We start from the raw sequence: 16,824 nt of genomic DNA, 5'->3' as shown, positions 1-16,824 counted from the left end.
AATCAAATACACGCCGAGCAGGTTAAACAGAAACAAACCCAACCCCTAAGCACACATCACAGACAAGACGCCAGGAATCAAAGGCCAGGAGAAAATCAGCGAGAGAAAAAAGACACACGTATACTTTCAAAGCAGCAGCAATCCCACTGACGGCCCAGCAGGGGTCCATTTCAACTTTCAGGTGTAGTGACTGTTCTTCAGAAACACGCAAAAAAGGTGGTTCTCTGGGATCCCTTGCCTGACTAATCTGCACCTGAAAAGCTCTTAAACAGCCCTAACTGCTACCAAGTGAGTCCAAAGGCCAGTGTAGACAAACGACCGAGGGGACACACAGCGCTGATTCTCAGTGTGGCAGGTCCAACCAGGGGGCACACAGGCCTCGCCGTGGACGCCAGGCACTGACGGGGCGGGCCGGCTTCAGTGAATTCTGACGCAGGCGGTCAGCGGCAGGGCAGGCGAGAGGAGCCCCCCTCCCCAGTGAGGCAGCAGTCCAATCGACGGCAAAGAGAATGCTAAGAATTTAACGGGAAAAGCGCCATCGCTGCTGCAAGAGAAGGTAAAACAACCCAACACGAAGGAAAATACCTGGAAGTAAAATACCTCCTGCTTCTTTTCAATGGGTGGAAACTTCTAGAAACTTCTGTGGGCTCGGGTCCTCGACCCTCTCTGAGCCTCAGCGTTCTGAGTTACAAAATGAGTCTAACAGGGAATGTTTTCCTCATAGGTGACCATGCGGACTAACTGGGCTTGAATGTGAACATATTCAGCATGGAGTCAGCACAAGAAGCCAGAAAGATTAAACGCTTTCATTTCCCGGCCTAGAGGGATCCAGCCAGAAGCAGACGGAGAGAGATTCACCGTTCTAATTTCACCCACATGCACCATTGACGCGTCCATACCTCACGGAGGGAGTCACAGTTCCGCCCTCCAAAGACCCAAGACGACATTCGACATTCGGAAGCGGATGCGACCCTCTCGAGGAGCTTTTGTGCTGAGCAGCCCCGCCTGCTGCTTCGGGGGTCTGGCCGCGCCTCCTCAGCCATCGCGAAGCCTCTAAAACTTGACTTTCTCAACACCACGTGTGTGGAGTTGAAGAGCAACTGAAAGCTATACTTAGAACATTCTTCACAATTACAGAAGGCACAGGGTGTTACCAATGAACCAATACACAGGATAAAAAGAAGATGGGCCCCATCTGGTTCCAATATACAGGGAAAAAACTCCTGGGGGGTCTTGAGTACCTTTGAAAATTTCTTTTCAATGGATAGGCAATTTGCTCAAAGTGTTATCAGTTTTAAAATGTACTTTTTAATAGGATTTTCAAACAACCAAATGTGATAATTAGGTAAGGAAAGATGGATAATAAAATTTTAATACAGAACTGATTTTTTAAAAACAGTAATAAGCTCTAAGAGATTCTGGCAGTCTGACGCCAAGTGGAACACCTGTGCTCCAAAAAACGGGAATCTGGTTCCTCTAACGTCTCACTGTTCCCTGTACAGTTTTACCCCGATTTTCAGTAATTAAGCTGATTGCGGGGCTTTTAAAATTAACGCTGATGAACAGCTAAAGCTCTTGAAAACTATCTCATTTGGTTTCTTACTAAATTTTTACATCAGAGCTTGGCCGGTGGATTTAATCCGACCTGTGGCATCTCTCCTGTCTGAGAGCTCCCGGCTGCGGGAGGAGGGCCGGCCTCGTAAGTGAGGTATCCATACAAGACCGCCTCACTCCAGCCCAGCTCACGGGTTGAACTGGTCTTTTTTTTTTTTTTTTTTTGGTGCTTCTACGTCACCAAGTTCCTTCTACTTCAAGTGCACTTACCTTCAACTCCACCTATGAAAACCCGGTTGACCTTTAACTTCTGACTCCACAACCAGAGCTACCCACGTCACCCCAGTCAAGGCTGGCACTCCCTTCTCTCTACTCCCACAGTACCTCGTTCCTCCCGTTACTTCTGGAGTTTCCCTCTGTCTCCTTAGACTTAAAAATGGCAGAGAGTAAAGACATTTCTGATCAGTTTTCCTGCTGAAAAGTCCTCCCCCAAACTACAGGGAAAAGCAGCTGGAAATGGGATGAACTAGGAGGTCTGCAGGGCAGAAAGCAGACGGAGGAGGTTAATCAGTGACGGAGCCTTGCTGGGGAGGGGTGGGGCGGGGAGAGAAGCTGACTGACCGTCTCTCCCTGCACGCGGAAGACTCGAGACTGGAGGCCCTGGCGGGGGTGGGGCCGGGGCCAGACACGAGCAGGAAGCCTGGTTCAGATCGGGAACAGCCGCGGCCACGCGCCCCCACCCCCCGAGGACCATCTTCTGGAGAATGTGCCCTGCAACTATGACATACAGATGGACAGGAGCACCGGGGGGCTGCCGAGGAAACGACCAGCGACGGCCGGCAAGAAGCCCACCCGTGCCTCCACGCACACTCTTGCGGCGCACCCTTCGCTGCGAGCGGGCGGCCCAGACTCAGCCTGACCGGACCCGGAGCACCGAAGCGGCGACGCTCCGGCTGCAGAGAACACGGACCCAAAACCTCCAGAGGTAGGAGCAAAGGCAAGGAGAGAAAGAGGCAGGATAGGAATATTAACTAATGATCACGAGCCCAAGACCGCGAACTGAAGTTGACAGAAAGAAAACAGGAGGAAGAAAACGACTGAAGACGCAGAGCACAAACCGGAGAGACGCGCACGCCAGGTTCCGAAGGCGCATCGTGGGCCTGGCACGAGGAACACAAAGACCTCAACGAGGCCCATTAGTCTGAAATTCTGGAGCTCCAGATATAAAGAGAAAATCCCGAAAGTTTCAGAGTGGGAAAACTCACATACAGGTGGAGAGTAACTTTGAAAAGTCACAACGATTTCTCTTTAATACTTGCATCCAGAAGCAATGGAATGATGCTTTCACATTCTAAATAAAAATTATTTTCATTATGGAATTCTATACACAGCAGTCTGCACAGTGAGTATGAGAGATGCAGATATCTAAAATTTCACATAATTACCTCCCGTGCATCTGTCCTTGGGAAGAGTTAGGGTTGAATGTGTCCCCCCAGCATTCAGAGGTGGGAGCCCTCACTCCCAATATTGATGGTATCTGGAGGCATGAGGTCACGTGGGTGGGGACCCCACGATGGGATTAGTGGCAGAGCTCTGCCCTGTGAGGACAGTGAGAAGGCAGCCATCTGCAAGCCAGGAAGGGAGCCCCCAGGGGGAACTGAATTGGCCATCACCTCCACCTTGGACTTACAGCCTCCACAACTATGTAAGAAGTCAATCCTGCTGTTTAGGCCCCAGGCTGTGCTGGTGTGTTACATACGGTACCCCGAGTGGGCTAAGACAGCAGCTACAAAAAGATGTGCTCCCCCTGCGAAGCAGGGAATAAATCAAAGAAGCAGAAAGCACGTGTGCAAAAGACAGGTGTTGCAATGAAGGAGAGGGAGGAGGTATTCCTGGCCTCAGGAGACAGTGATGAGCAGGTTGGGGGGTGACAGCCAGAGCAGGAAGACCAAGGACCCAGAAGGAGTGGCTCCGAATGGAGCTGAAAACATGTCCAACAGGTCTGACTGCACAGAAAATTCCATCAAGAAGTTAGAAGGTGTGGAAAGGCATAGACGGTTAAAATAAAAAGAGGAGAGTACGAATAACCCTGAGTTGTCCAAAAAAATGAAACATAAGTGTAACTCGTTTCCACTGGGTTCAGCAGTGAATAAAACTGACACAGTCAGAATAACGACAGCAAGCTCGGAAGAATTCACAGCCACCAGAGACCCGGCTATGCTGGGAAGACGGGGGCAGAACGGAGGCCACACAAGGAGCAGGAACCCCCGTCTGCCTGACCTGGAAGTAAAACAGGCCTGAAGTCAGCGAACTGAGGTAGCGTGGCAGTCCAGTCTAGATTTCATAGCTGAACTAGCTGTTTCTGGGCAGTGTGACAAGGGCGAGAGGAACAGGGGCAGAAGCTGCTGTTTTGTATTGTAAGCTTTTCATACTACTTGACACTACAGCTACTTCCAACTCCTCTGAAAACCTACACGCGGGCCCCTGGTGTGCTGCCTGTGGGAGTCAGCAGGCGCCCTCCCTAGTCAGTGCGGGCTTGTTGAGGGCAGGGCCACTGTGTCTTCATCCCCCCACTCTCAGCACAGTGCTCGGTCCCCAGTTTTATTCTTTTCTGGAACACTGATAGGCTACCACGTCCCTCGTTCTGCATACCACCTACTTATTCACTGGTCCTAAGAATAATTTAGCTTTCTGAGGAACCGCTCTGTATTTTATTCTTAGCTACCTCCCCTCCCCGGTTTCAAGTCCTCTGTGAAGTAGATGATGTCATCAGCAAAGTCAGTACTGAAGTCATTGTCCCAAATGTTGACGAGCCGAGAGGAAAAGAATCCTTGTTTCTTACCTTGGGTTCCCCAGAAAGCAGAGTCTGGCTTGCACGTCCTTCACCGGGGAATGTGACCCGAGGAGCAGGTGTGGAGGACGGGGGTGAGATAGGCTAGCAGGTGAGCCAGTATGCTGACGGGTGGCTGACATGGCCACAAACATGGGCAGGCTGACTCAGGTCCACTGGGATCTTCTGAGGACTGTCCACCCTGAGGGTGCGAGGTGGGGGTGTTTCTCCACTGGCTTCTATCTTCCATTGGTTAAGGAGGCTGGAGGCCTGCTGGCGGGCCCGGGCTGAGGCCTTGCCCTGCATGAGGTGAGGGGTGGCTGGAGTCACAGGTGACGTACGAGGATTTTAAAATGGCGCACGAGAGGCATCCAACGCAACTGGAAACCCTGCTCCAGGCTGAGATGGAATCCACATTCTTCTGAGGTCCATAATGAGCATGAATTCAGTCACTGGGCTGACAGACTGCACTTCGGCACCTTATCCATCAGGACACCGTGCCAGGCTGTCAGCGGTCTAGCTGAAACCGAGATACGCCTGTCCTGCTTTTACCTCACCTATGGAACTATCCAAAAAGGAAACCGGGCTCGACTTCTGTGACCTTTGTCAATTCATGATAGGTTCCTAGAGATTACTACTTCTTTGACTTTTACTAATAAGTCATTCACACATCTTACCTGGGACTGGCACCACATCCCCACCCACAGGCTTTTTGGTTTTTTTTTTTGGGGGGGGGAACGTGTTTTCTTTTCTTTCCTCTCTAGCCTGGGGCCCGGAACACTTTTCACAGCTCCTGTGATCTCACTAACAGCTTGGCAATCTGCTTCCTAAATCCCTTTGTTACACCAGAATGTGATTCATCTGGGTCAGAAAGCAAACTGGTTTAGTGCAGACGGGCACCCTCCCATAATCTCTACACCCATCTCAGGCTTCAATTTCCTCTAATCACCATCTATTGTACTTTTTCCATTTTGAAGATCATTTTCCTTGATAGGGAAAAAGCTCAAAAAAAGCTGAAGAGTTTTACTTTCTCTTTATTGGCACCTGCAGCAAGAATCCCCAGCAATAGCCCTGGCCCTCACATTCCTTCTTGTTTTTATTTATTTATTTCTTGAGGGGGGAGGGGCGCAGGGATAGGGAGAGAGAATCTTAGCAGGCTTCACACGCAGCACAGAGCCTCATGCAGGGCTCGATCTCACGACCGCGAGATCACGACCTGAACCGAAATCAAGAGTCAGTCACTTAACTGACTGAGCCACCCATGTGCCCCCCCCTTCTTGCTTTTAAAATCAGCAAGCCCTGCACCCTCTCCACTTGTGGACCTCAATTCGAGTCCCCACTTAAGACCATCCTGGGCGGCCCCTCCTGGTCATGCCCCTCCCTGAGCTTGCTTTCACGCTCTATGCTCTTCCTTCGTTTTCTACGTGCTCAGAGAACTCGGCTTAGCACGCAGCCAGTTACTGGGATGTCTGCCTGTTTCTCCCTTCATTTGCTCTTGCATTTTATTAAAAGTTATATTGATTGAAATAGTTTGAGCAACAGAAGAGTGACGGATCATAATAGAATGGGATACATATGTTCACGGATCTATGCTGACATAAATGAGTGAATAGAAAAATAAGTGGGAGAGAAGGGACCACGTCCCTCGCGAGGCATTCTAACTAACTTACGTGGCTACCGCGCTCACAAGGAGGCAGAGCACAGCCCTGCGTCGCCTCCGTGTGCTGAGCCCAGTGACTGCCTTCTAGGAGGACAGTACGGACCTGGAGAAACCTGACGGAGACCGCCTCAGCCAGCTGACCCATGTTAAGGTCAACAGTGTGTGCACCCTTGACCCGACGGGATGAAATGGCACCTTATCTCTGTGGCCTTCCTTCTAAAACCCGTAATCCCAGTCTGATGGCGAGAACAACATCAGGTAAATCCCAACAGCGGGGTACCCTACAGAACACCTGCCCAGTGCTCCTCAAAACCATTACAGCCACAAGGAAAGTCTGAACCACTGCCATAGCCAAGAGGAGCCCAAGGAGACCAAATGTCATGGGACAGTCTAGGTGTGATCCTCGGACAGAAAAATGACATTAGGTAAAAGTCAGGAAATCCAAATGAACTATGGGCTTTAGGTGATAATCATGTATCAGTATTGGTTCGTGAATTGTGACAAGTGTTTGCCACACTGATGGCAGATGGCAGGAATGGGGGAACCGGGGCGTGGGGTGCCTGGGAAGTCCAGACACACTTCACGGCTTTTCTATAAATTTAAAACTACTTTAGAATAAACAGTCTATTAAAAATAGTTATTGTTTATAGAGTATTGCTAAAAAAGTCATATTGCCATTGTGAGGAAAGGCCTGCATAATTAATGCTCCCCCCCATCTTGGGAAATTTTATTTATTTTTGAGCCTCTCATCACTATTGAGGTGTCACTGTTTAGAATGTGAAAGCACTAAACCCTATTTTTCTCTGAACTACCAGGCTTCTCTGGAAGGGCTGGGCCACGTCCTCCTTCTCCACAGGGCCACGTAAGAAGCTGCTGTGTCTCGGCTCCAGACCTTTCCTGTCTGGCCTGTAACAGTATCTCTGGACCAGCCGTGAATGACTGTCAACTTGATCACGTGGTGACTGTGGTCACTGTTCCCGATGTGGCATCTTGGGGGACCTGCCACGATGCCTGGACACAGACTTTCTCTCCACAGCAACTTACGAGGACGCCCGGAAGCGTCTGCTCGGACCTGGCACGGGGCCCCCTCACCACGTGCCCGGAGGCTACGCTGCCCTCCTGCTCTCGGCCTTCAAGCGTCTACAGAGATGTTCATCATTTCGACCTTCCACACGCCACCTGGTCCACTACGCTGAGGACACTGTGCCGACTGGAGCGGACGGGCAGGAAGCAGCAACACTCAGATGATGAGTGCAAGTGTTGAGACATGAGGAATAAGGAAATAAGGAAATGAGACGTAAGGAGACCTAAGGAAATGAGAGGGTGAGTTTCCAGGGTGAGGGGAGGCCGGGAGCATTGGCAACAGCTCCTGCAAGGGAAAGTCAACTGCACACGCCCTGCCAGCCACACACACTACAAAGTGGAAGCAACACGTACTACAAAGTGACTACTTGGACGCATTCACCGAGTGGCCCATAAAAGCTGTTTTCAGAGTGACCAGAGCAAGTCTAGGCTCCTCGTCCACACGGGCCTGTCACCAGCAGCGTCAACACACGGGATCCTGTACGAAGCCCCGGGAAGCACCAGCAGGAGACTCCGGGGGCTCACGTCCGGGGCTGAGAAAAGCAGCAGCAGGAAACCACGCCTTCTTCTGGAGACAGTTACTGTCCTTCTGAGAAATAATTCCTGGCTTGCTACTGGGCCTGGTAGAGACGGAACAACCGACCGTGAGATGCCGAGCGGCCGTGCGGCCTGAGCTCCCACCATGAACGGGGTCCTCGGACCATCGAGCAGCACAGCCAGCGGTCAGCAAGCGGCAGCGGTGCGACCGTGACGGAGCTGCCTCCTCTTGCTCGTTCCACGCCGTGGTCTGGGGGTGCTCCTCACCAACCGCGGCTGACGAGGAGAAACTGGCTTGCTTTACGGATGCTTCACCTGGCAGGCGGGCTCCCCTCCTGCTCCACGTGGAGCAGCCACAGGACTGCACGTGGGCAGGACCGCACGTGGGCAGGACCGCAGGCTGCGCATTTGGTTTCCACTCTGTCGGGATGGACAGATGGATGTTGGTCCTCAGTGAATTCCAGTAGGAAACGGGAATTTTGCCGAACCCGGCCGTGGAGAGCCGAGCGGGCCCCTCAGAGTCGGAAACTGGCGGCTGAAACTGTGTCCGAGATCGTTCTTTCCCTCGTCTGGGGGAGCCTTTCGTTCCACTCTTCTCCGCCTCTGTGCTCGTCTCCCAGGTCTGGGTGCGTCTAGGACTTAGGACTCTGGTACTTTGGACCCTCAGAATAACGTGGTCATAATACTTGTCTTCTTCTGCAACTTGTTTTACTTAAAAACAGCTTCTTGACAAACACATCTTCCGTTCTTCTTAATGGCTATGTGGTATTACTCCGTGAGATGCCTACACCAGGATTTATTGAACCAATCTCTCAGCATATGTGGGTTGTTTCTGGTACTCTGCCATCCCTGTGGATGTTCTCTACGTGCTTTCTTTGCTCTCAAGATGTATCAACGACTACTACTGCGTCTAGAAAATACTCTACTCACACCTTTCAAATGCATGTTTAACTTGGCTCTACCCATGAGAACCCCCACCTCCTGTTTCCCTGGTGACAAAGTTTAGCTCCCTCAAAGCCGAGAGCCTCCCAGGACTCACGACTGCCAGGGGATGGTGCACTCACAGCTAGAGCAGCTCGGAAGCGACATTACCAGATCAGGGACCTCCAACAATCCACGAAAATAGCACATTTTTCACGTATCACCCACTTCGGCTAAATTTTAAATTCGGAAGAAAGTCAATTTCGTTGCAAGGGACAAACTGAGTAGGAGTGAAAGCAGACATAGGTCTTAGCAGCCATCACTGACTTTGCTGTTGGTGGGAAACCCAGGGTCAGAAGATGTGGGTCTTGAATAAGTAATAAGCCTTTTGGGGAATGGGAGCGAAGGTGAGATGGGTTGATGGAGTAGTTCTTTACTTTGGGAATTGAGAATTTCTAGCTATTTTACTATTGAAATCTATGGTTACAGTTGTAAAGACTAGATTTCCGGAAGTTACTATCTGTCCCGTTCCCCATGTAGTAGTGTACTGGATGCTTCCCTGTTGTCCTCGTTGTCTCAAAGAATCAGACAATCTTAGGACTGAGGAGAAACCGTGCAGGTTACCTGGTCTGAAGTGAATTTAACTAAGTCATAGGATATAAAGTCAATTTATAAAAATCAGCTGTATTTCTGTATGATGACAAAAAACAGCTGGCAAATGAAATTAAACAAGAACAAAGCCGTTTTCACATTCCCAAGAGTCCTGTGTAGCAGGCACCGAATGCAGGCAAAGTGGCCCCGAGAGCCCAGGTGTCCTGTGCAGAGCCACAGGGGCAAGCTGCTGGGGGGACCACAGACCAGGCTGGAGAGGGACAAGGACAGGCCCCGGACTGAGGGCCAGAGCTCGCGGAGTCTGGGCACCTCTCTCCCAGGACAACCCTGGATGAACGGCGAGGCTGGGGTGAGCTCACAAGGGCACCTGCCCCCTACCCACCCCCTTGTGCCGAGGGGCCAGCTGAGGCCACCCTGGCGGGGCTCCTGCCTTTCTGGGTTCTCCCCCAGTCCCTCCGCGGGTTTCCCGGGAGCACAGCCTAATAAAGCACTGACTGCCCATGAATTCCTGGCTTGGCGGCTGCTTCTGCGAGCACAACAGAAGCCACTCCTTTGCAAAGATTTATGTACAACTACAGACACTAAATACCTACCTGTATATACGCATTTATTACACTGGGTGTGATCCGATCATTACAGTGAATGTATCATTTAGGACTTTGCATATGTGACTGTACATCATACGGGTATAAAATGTGCGGCAATAAGCACAATTTTAATACCTAAACAACAAGGTTCAATTTTCTCTGCTAAAAGAGATCAATAAAGTTCTTTCTCAAGAGATCATCCACCTTTTTAACTTGTACTATTTCAAGTTAATTTATTATATACTCTACTAAATAACTAAGAGAAAACAGATCAGGATATACTGAGGGAGGTGGTACAGGTTAATAGTTCAGGCTCTGACACACGGGACAGACCCCATCATTCACCAGCTCGTGGATTAAGTTACTAAATTCTAGAATCTGTGGACTAAACTTTGTGATTTAGGTTGACTCTAGAACGAGTTTCCTTATCTAGAGAAAGAGGAGGGTGACAGCACGTGCCTTCCACGGCTGCCATGGGGGTGGAGAATGCAGACAAAAGCTCAGCACGACACCTGACATGTCTGCTGGTGTCGCTGGACTTGAATTCCCTGACGAAGGAGCCACACGGGTGGCAGGTCGTGAAAACTGTGCACACTTACTTGTAATGTAGTATCAAACACCACAAGCTTTGAACTGGTGGGAACGATGTCGTAACACTTGTGTGACCTCATGAAGCGCATGTAAACACCACTTTCTGAGTCTTCTGCTAAAAAGGAAAGAAAAAAGGCAAATATCAGCAACAATGAAGGACTTGCTCATCAGCTGGAGAGGGCGTACAAAAACCTGCGGACGGCAGACTTAGGGACACTGTGACAGGTCTTCCCGTAAGAGCGGGAAGGCAAGGGTGCTCACGCGTGCAGATCCTATCCAACGCCGTCCTGGAGACCTCGCCCGGGCAGTACGGCAAGGAGAGAATTTACAAAGGCATACAGATTGAAAAGGAGAAAGCAAACTGTCTTTACTGGCAGACTATATGATTTTTTACAAAGAAGATACCAAAGAATCGACAGAAAAGCTCCCAGACCTAGAAGTGAGTTGAGCAAGGTCACAGAATTCAGCTTTACTGAAAACAAACACATAATTTGCAAATAAATAAACAGAAATACATAATTTACAGAAATGCTAAATGGAAATACGGATCTACCCAAGGAGACAAAGCACTGAAAACGGTAACTATGTGGACAAATACACAGATCCTTTAAATCTCTGTAAACGTGAGTGGACAGTTGGCAAAAGGATGGCAGGGATTCGGGGGGGGGGGGTGTTTCAGCTTATTTAGAAGCGAACCGGGTGGCACCACCATCCAACCGATGAGGCAGAATCTGGCTTCCTCCTCCGCACATCGCTTCCTCCACCCTCACCGGTTTATCACGAGGCCCTGCAGGGTTTACTGCAAATCTCTCTGCAGTCCATCCACTTCTCCCCACCTCCGCTGGCCTGGGTCCGATAAATGCCCTCACTTCCCACCTGGTCTCCCTGCATTCAATCCAAGTCTCTCCAACAGCTGTCCACACTGCATCCAGAATGGTTTTGCCAGACGCAGCCTTGATCATGTCACTCCTCTGCTGAAAACACTTCAATGGCTTCCGAAAGAGACCGAATCCCTGGTGTAGCTTATGAGACCCAGCCTGAAAGGTGCGGCCCCTCCGACGCCCCAGCCTCGGCGGTCATGTGCCCGCACCCCAGTGCACCTCCGGTTACGAGGTCTTCTCTTAGTCCCTCCTGGCGCTAAGCTCTCTTCTGCCACAGGGCCTTCAACTACCGTCTCCTCTATCTGCAACACTGTCCACCTGCGAAGTTGTGGAACCAGAATTTAAACCTGGACACCGCGATTCCAAAGCTGGGCTCTAGGCGGGATGGTCACCCACCGCCCCTGCCTGCAAGGGCCTAACTCCTAACTGGTCTTCATGGTTGAGCGCAAAGTATACTACTTCCAAGGGACTTCTTCGACGACCACTTTAGCCCACACTGATCTGTATGTTTTGGGAAGACTGAGATTACCTGGGAAATACCGGGGAAGGAAAAAATTCCTTTACCGTATTTAGTAATTACCGAAGTAAGCGTTGAACAGCGTGACACCGACCAAGTTCCTCGACTGTGCACAGGGGCTCGTTATCCTTTGTACGTCCCGCAGTAAACACTCCACACATGCGGCCTGGTCTGCGAACTTACGACAGACTATGCGAACACTCCCAAATCTCTATTTTCAATCCTGACTGCTCTCCCAGGTCCTGGAATGCATAATCCTACCGCTCCAATCACCTCCCGGCCAGTCCCCCTCTCAAGTAGCTCCTTGCCTGTTGGCGGAACAGTTGGACGTCCTGGTCCGGCATTCACAGACCTCATTTCTCCACCTCCTGTCCCCATGTCTAGGCAAACAGCTCCCTGCGAAGCTCCCTACTGTATTTAATCTCACTTTCTTGAATTTGTTCATTCTGCTTTAACTTAAACATCCTTCTCTACGATTTCTTGTCCAATTTCAGCCCAACCTCAAATGCCATATTATCCACAAAAAGTGAACATTTGAATGTTCACTATGGGCCAAGCATTGTTATATAGTATACCTCATTTAATTTACGTAACAACGTTGAGGGGTATGCCTGAACTTCTTCACTTTATGTACGAGCAAACTGAGGTGAGGAGAATCTAAGGAGCTGGCCTCAAGTCAGGCCCTCAGGAAGGAACCAAAGCAGGATTTAAATTTACGCCCAGGACCCCAACAGTTCCCAAGAGAACTCTGCAGCGTCACCCGCGCACGCACACACGTCGGACAGAGGCCTGTGGGGCGCTACGCTCCATCAGGCACTGTTCTGGTGTTGAGACGTGAAGGTGAACACAACAGGCAGTCCTCTGAGCCCACACGCTGGTGGAGAGTGAGGACACCCGGATATACACCACGTGGCAGGAGAAGCCCTGGACCGCGAGAGATCACACAGGCGGACAACCGAGCCTGCGTCAGAAAGGCAAGGAAGTCTAACGACCTCCTCCTCTGAGTATGTGCGGACCCCGACCTGTACTTCTCATCGCGGTCGCCAGACATCTCATTCACAGTGGTCTCTGCGCTCTAACTCTCTCCTCCTGGGCCGATCCATCCTTTGAGTGGCCAGGACTTGACTCACCCACTGCATCAATGAAGTCAGTTACTGTTTATCGCTCTGCTCTCTGTGTGGGCTCTCCCAAAGCCGGTCAGTCTGGATCTGTGTGATGCTTCTCTCATGGGGTGATGTGTTTTGGGAGGGAGACAACAAGGTCAAGTGCCATCTCAACCCACCATATCAAGTGCACCTGCTGTCAACACGACTCACCACCTGGATCGCCCGGCGCAGGTCTGTCAGGTTTCTGCACTGCGGTTACTTTCTCCTCCTTCCTCCCTGCAGTCTTTGCAAGGAAGTCACCATGGGCAGCCTGTACTGAAAGGTCAGGAGTGAGGCCCCACCTCCGGGAGGGCAGAGCATCTCCATCCATTATTTAGAATTCTTCTGTATCAGTATGGATTTATAATACTCCTTTTATACTTTGAGTTACACCCCACTCCTACGTGAGAATGGGTCCGGAAGCCCCCGGGGCGCCCACCCCCCTCGGACAGCGCTGTGTGCGGCGGGGGAGCACCTCCCAGTTCAGACAGCCTTCTGCCCTGCTCTGCCTTCCCCCAGGGCCCCTGGGACTTCCTTGCTCAGACACACGGCCCCCACACCAGCCGGGAGTCTGGGGGGAGCTGGGCTCTCTGCGATCTCCCCCGTGAGCGCTGTCCCAGTCGGCGAAGGCGGTGTGAGGGGGGCTCCCTCTCTCCGTGTCTGAGCATGCCCCAGCCTCCACGACAGGGACAGACGTGTTTCATCCGTCACCAGCATTTGACATTACTAGCATGGTACTTATAGTTCACAAACCAGGAAAATAACGATGAACAAATTATTAAGAGAAGTCCATTTGTTGTTCAGAATTTCTCAGTTTTGGTCCCTCCAGGATAGCCCATGACATTCAGCCCTGGCTCCTGAGGCTCCTCTCGGCTGAGGCGGTTTCCCAGACCTTCCCTGTCCTGCGGGTCCTGAGGAATCCCGGGAGGCGTTCTGTAGGAAGCCCCGTGGCTGGGAAGTCGAACCTGCTTCTCACAATTACACTGGGGGTGCGGGCGTGGAGGAGGACCCACAACATTTGTTTTAAATGTAAGAAGCCCAACCGAAGAAAGCAAAACGTTACATATGTAAAACAATTATAATAAAATTTATTTTGGTCTGTAATAAGGATAGAGAGTATTACTGTTGTAACAGAACTACATTGATAACAAAGTATTAGTATTTTAAGTTAGGAAGGTAAAGTGAACTACTGTAAAATGTCGTGGCTTCCCTACATTGAGTATAAACTTTCCGCTCATATGAGGCACCGTCTGAATTACTGTCACTATGATGAAGTCTCAAATTACAACTGAAGAAAGAAATGCAATGAAATGGAAAATAAGAATAATGTGGAGTTAAACGGAAAGGAAAAAAACCAAGAAACCAAAACCACTCAACAGTAACAGGTTGTTTGGAATGCGTTACTAAAATTCCTGAGAACACAAGAAGTTCAAACCCCCCTTATTCAAAGGGCAACTGGGTTTCAGATATTATCAGGGTTCCGTTCTTGCTCTTGTTTATGTCACCGGCCAGAAGCAGGATGACCGAGCGTTACACCGGCATTGGCGCTCCTGGGTATGGGAGGAACCTGGGTATGGACGGACGTGAACCCCCACCATCCCCAACAGCACGGGAGCCCACCACGGGGCGAGGCAGCTGCGAACGAGCACTACTGGGAAGTAGAAAGTGTATGTCGAAGTGTTGAATTTCCGACGGTCGACAAAAGAATTTGAGAATGCAGCATCTAAGTTTAAACATAAGCAACCGTACGTGCCAGGCAGGACAGCGTGAAAGCAAGCATTTCCCTTCGAGTGGATGTGACCGCACCGCCCCCCCCAAAGCCCTCGCTACTGCACCACACACCGCATATCAATCAATCGAGCTTTCTAGCCACCTTACCCGACCTACCCTCCCGGCCCCCTCCCTACCACACCCCCTAGGAATCGTCCACTGTCACATCGCATTGATACTTCCTTTCCAAAGCCTTTCTTGAAGGCTGGGAAGTTCAGCTTTGGGAATGTGCTCCTTGGGTTTCTGCCTCTGCTCTGCTCGCGCTGTTCTCAGAGCGCTTCCCCCCCCATGATGGCCCACGGAGACCCTGCCTGCCTTTGGTTAGCTGAACAGGGCTCCCCAAAATAGAGCCCAGCTGGAACATCAGAATGAGACTTATTTGGAATAAGGGTGTTTGCAGATATAACTACAGTAAGGACCTTGAGATGAGTCAGCCTGCATTAGGCTGGGCCCTAAATCCAAAGACCACTGATCTTATAAAACAGAGACGACGAGAAGGGCCACGTGGAGACGAGGCGGAGGCTGAGTGATGAGGCTGTGGGCCCAGGGATGCCGAGGACTGCAGGCAACTCTCAGAAGCTGAGAGAGAGGCAGGGCACAGACGCCCCCTCAACGCCACTGGAAGGGACCCCCGCCGCCAGCCCCTTGGGTAAAGCTCTCCTGTCCGAAGCTGCCACATCTGTGGCAGTTTGTGGTGGTGGCCTCAGGAAACTGACGCAGCTTCCAAGTTGAGTTCAAGGGCCTGGAACGCCTTCCTCGGAGGACCTCAAGTCAGAAGTAATTGCTTGTTTTGACATTCTCGTCAGTGCTTTGTGAGGAATTCACTTTTGGAGTAGTTGTATGCCTTGTACCAAAGTTGTGGGTCTGCCTACCTTTTCGACTGTAGCTTCCCGAGGCACCGGAAAGGCACCCGATCCAGCCAGTTCCCATCAGGTGCTGGGACAAGCTCTTGCCTGCTTAATGGCAGGTCACCGAAAAACTTGTAAGTGAAATGCAGGGGACCGACTATGAGTCCAAGATTACTGTACTGCATGTCTATCCCTCGAGAGAAAAATCCTAACAAAGCACCCAAATTTAAAAGAATACTGGTGAATCTAGATTTAATGATCAGAAAAGAAATTTTAATTTATGCACCTTTGGAAGACCAAAGGATTGAAAAGGGATGTTTTTTTGTCACAGCGATAATGCATCTATGGAAGTGCCCAATGCAATTTTCTTTTTAAAGCATAACAGCATTAATTTAAAGCTTTAAAAGTGTTTGCAAGCATATTTTATATTGAGACTATTTTCTAATTCTCTTGGACAAAAAAAAATGTAACTGAATTAAATAAAACTGCAGAAGACATTAAAATGCTCACACTACTGTACATATTTTAAAAACCTGAAAATACAGCAAAACAACTCGATGAATTCACATTTCAGAGATAATCACTAGAGTCATAAATTACTTTTTATAAAACCTATTTACATAGAATTTTAGCTTAGAGAGAATTTGTAAAAAATGAATTCTAAGATGGTGTGACTCCTTGGTATTTCTAGCCTTAACTCTATGAAGATGAAGAGGACAGACTGTCACTGCTAATTAGTCTAAAAAAGGCAAGATGAGGTGGCAGGTGGAAGGTGCTGGAAGGCTGGCCAGGAGTGGCTCGCAGATGGCTCTCTAGTGGGGTCGGCAGAGAAAAGAGCAGGGACTGGTTCCAGTGACCTCGCGATCCCCTAAGCTCGTGGCCACACCGGGAGCAGCAGGATTCATTCTGCCTGCTCTGGGCCGGATGCCCCAGCAAACCTCTCCTTGGATTGCAAGTTGGAGGACGTAACTGAAGCCTGTACAGGAGGGAGGGACTGCTCCTGATGGTGTGCTGTCCTCACCCAATAAGCCGAGGGCATCCTTCCCGCTGCCAGTCTATGAACACTTTACTAACAGAGCTGTGGGGACGGGGGGCTTACAGGACTGATGGAGGAGTGGGACCCTCCAAGGGACCGGTGGCCTCTCCTTGGGGGCCGGCTTTTCAAGGTACTGTCCAGCCACCACGGAGAAGAGGCTCTGCTTGGCCACGGCCGCAACACACACACACACCCGAATCCAAAGCACGTCCTGCCTCCTTCACTGACCACGACTCAACACTGCTCTTTAAG

General features: G+C 50.4%; 1 protein-coding gene across 6 annotated transcripts in view; it reads right to left on the bottom strand.

Annotated features, from left to right (window-relative positions):
- Positions 1 to 16,824, bottom strand: part of PRKAG2 (protein kinase AMP-activated non-catalytic subunit gamma 2) — a 256,153-nt gene that overhangs the window by 27,477 nt on the left and 211,852 nt on the right. For 4 of the 6 annotated variants that reach the window (XM_045792281.2, XM_045792283.2, XM_087860684.1 and 1 more), the window contains one exon: positions 10,384 to 10,490. In XM_045792281.2, the coding sequence (XP_045648237.1) occupies positions 10,384 to 10,490 (107 nt within the window). The remainder of the gene's footprint in view (positions 1 to 10,383; positions 10,491 to 16,824) is intronic. The other 2 variants (XM_045792282.2, XM_045792284.2) reach the window with 1 other exon arrangement.

The sequence above is a fragment of the Ursus americanus genome, chromosome 3 (assembly GCF_024610735.1).
Source record: "Ursus americanus isolate L20-20 chromosome 3, mUrsAme1.1.p, whole genome shotgun sequence".
Lineage (NCBI taxonomy): Eukaryota > Metazoa > Chordata > Mammalia > Carnivora > Ursidae > Ursus > Ursus americanus.
The sequence above is the reverse complement of the archived record's forward strand: the minus strand, read 5'-3'. Positions and strand labels throughout refer to the sequence as shown.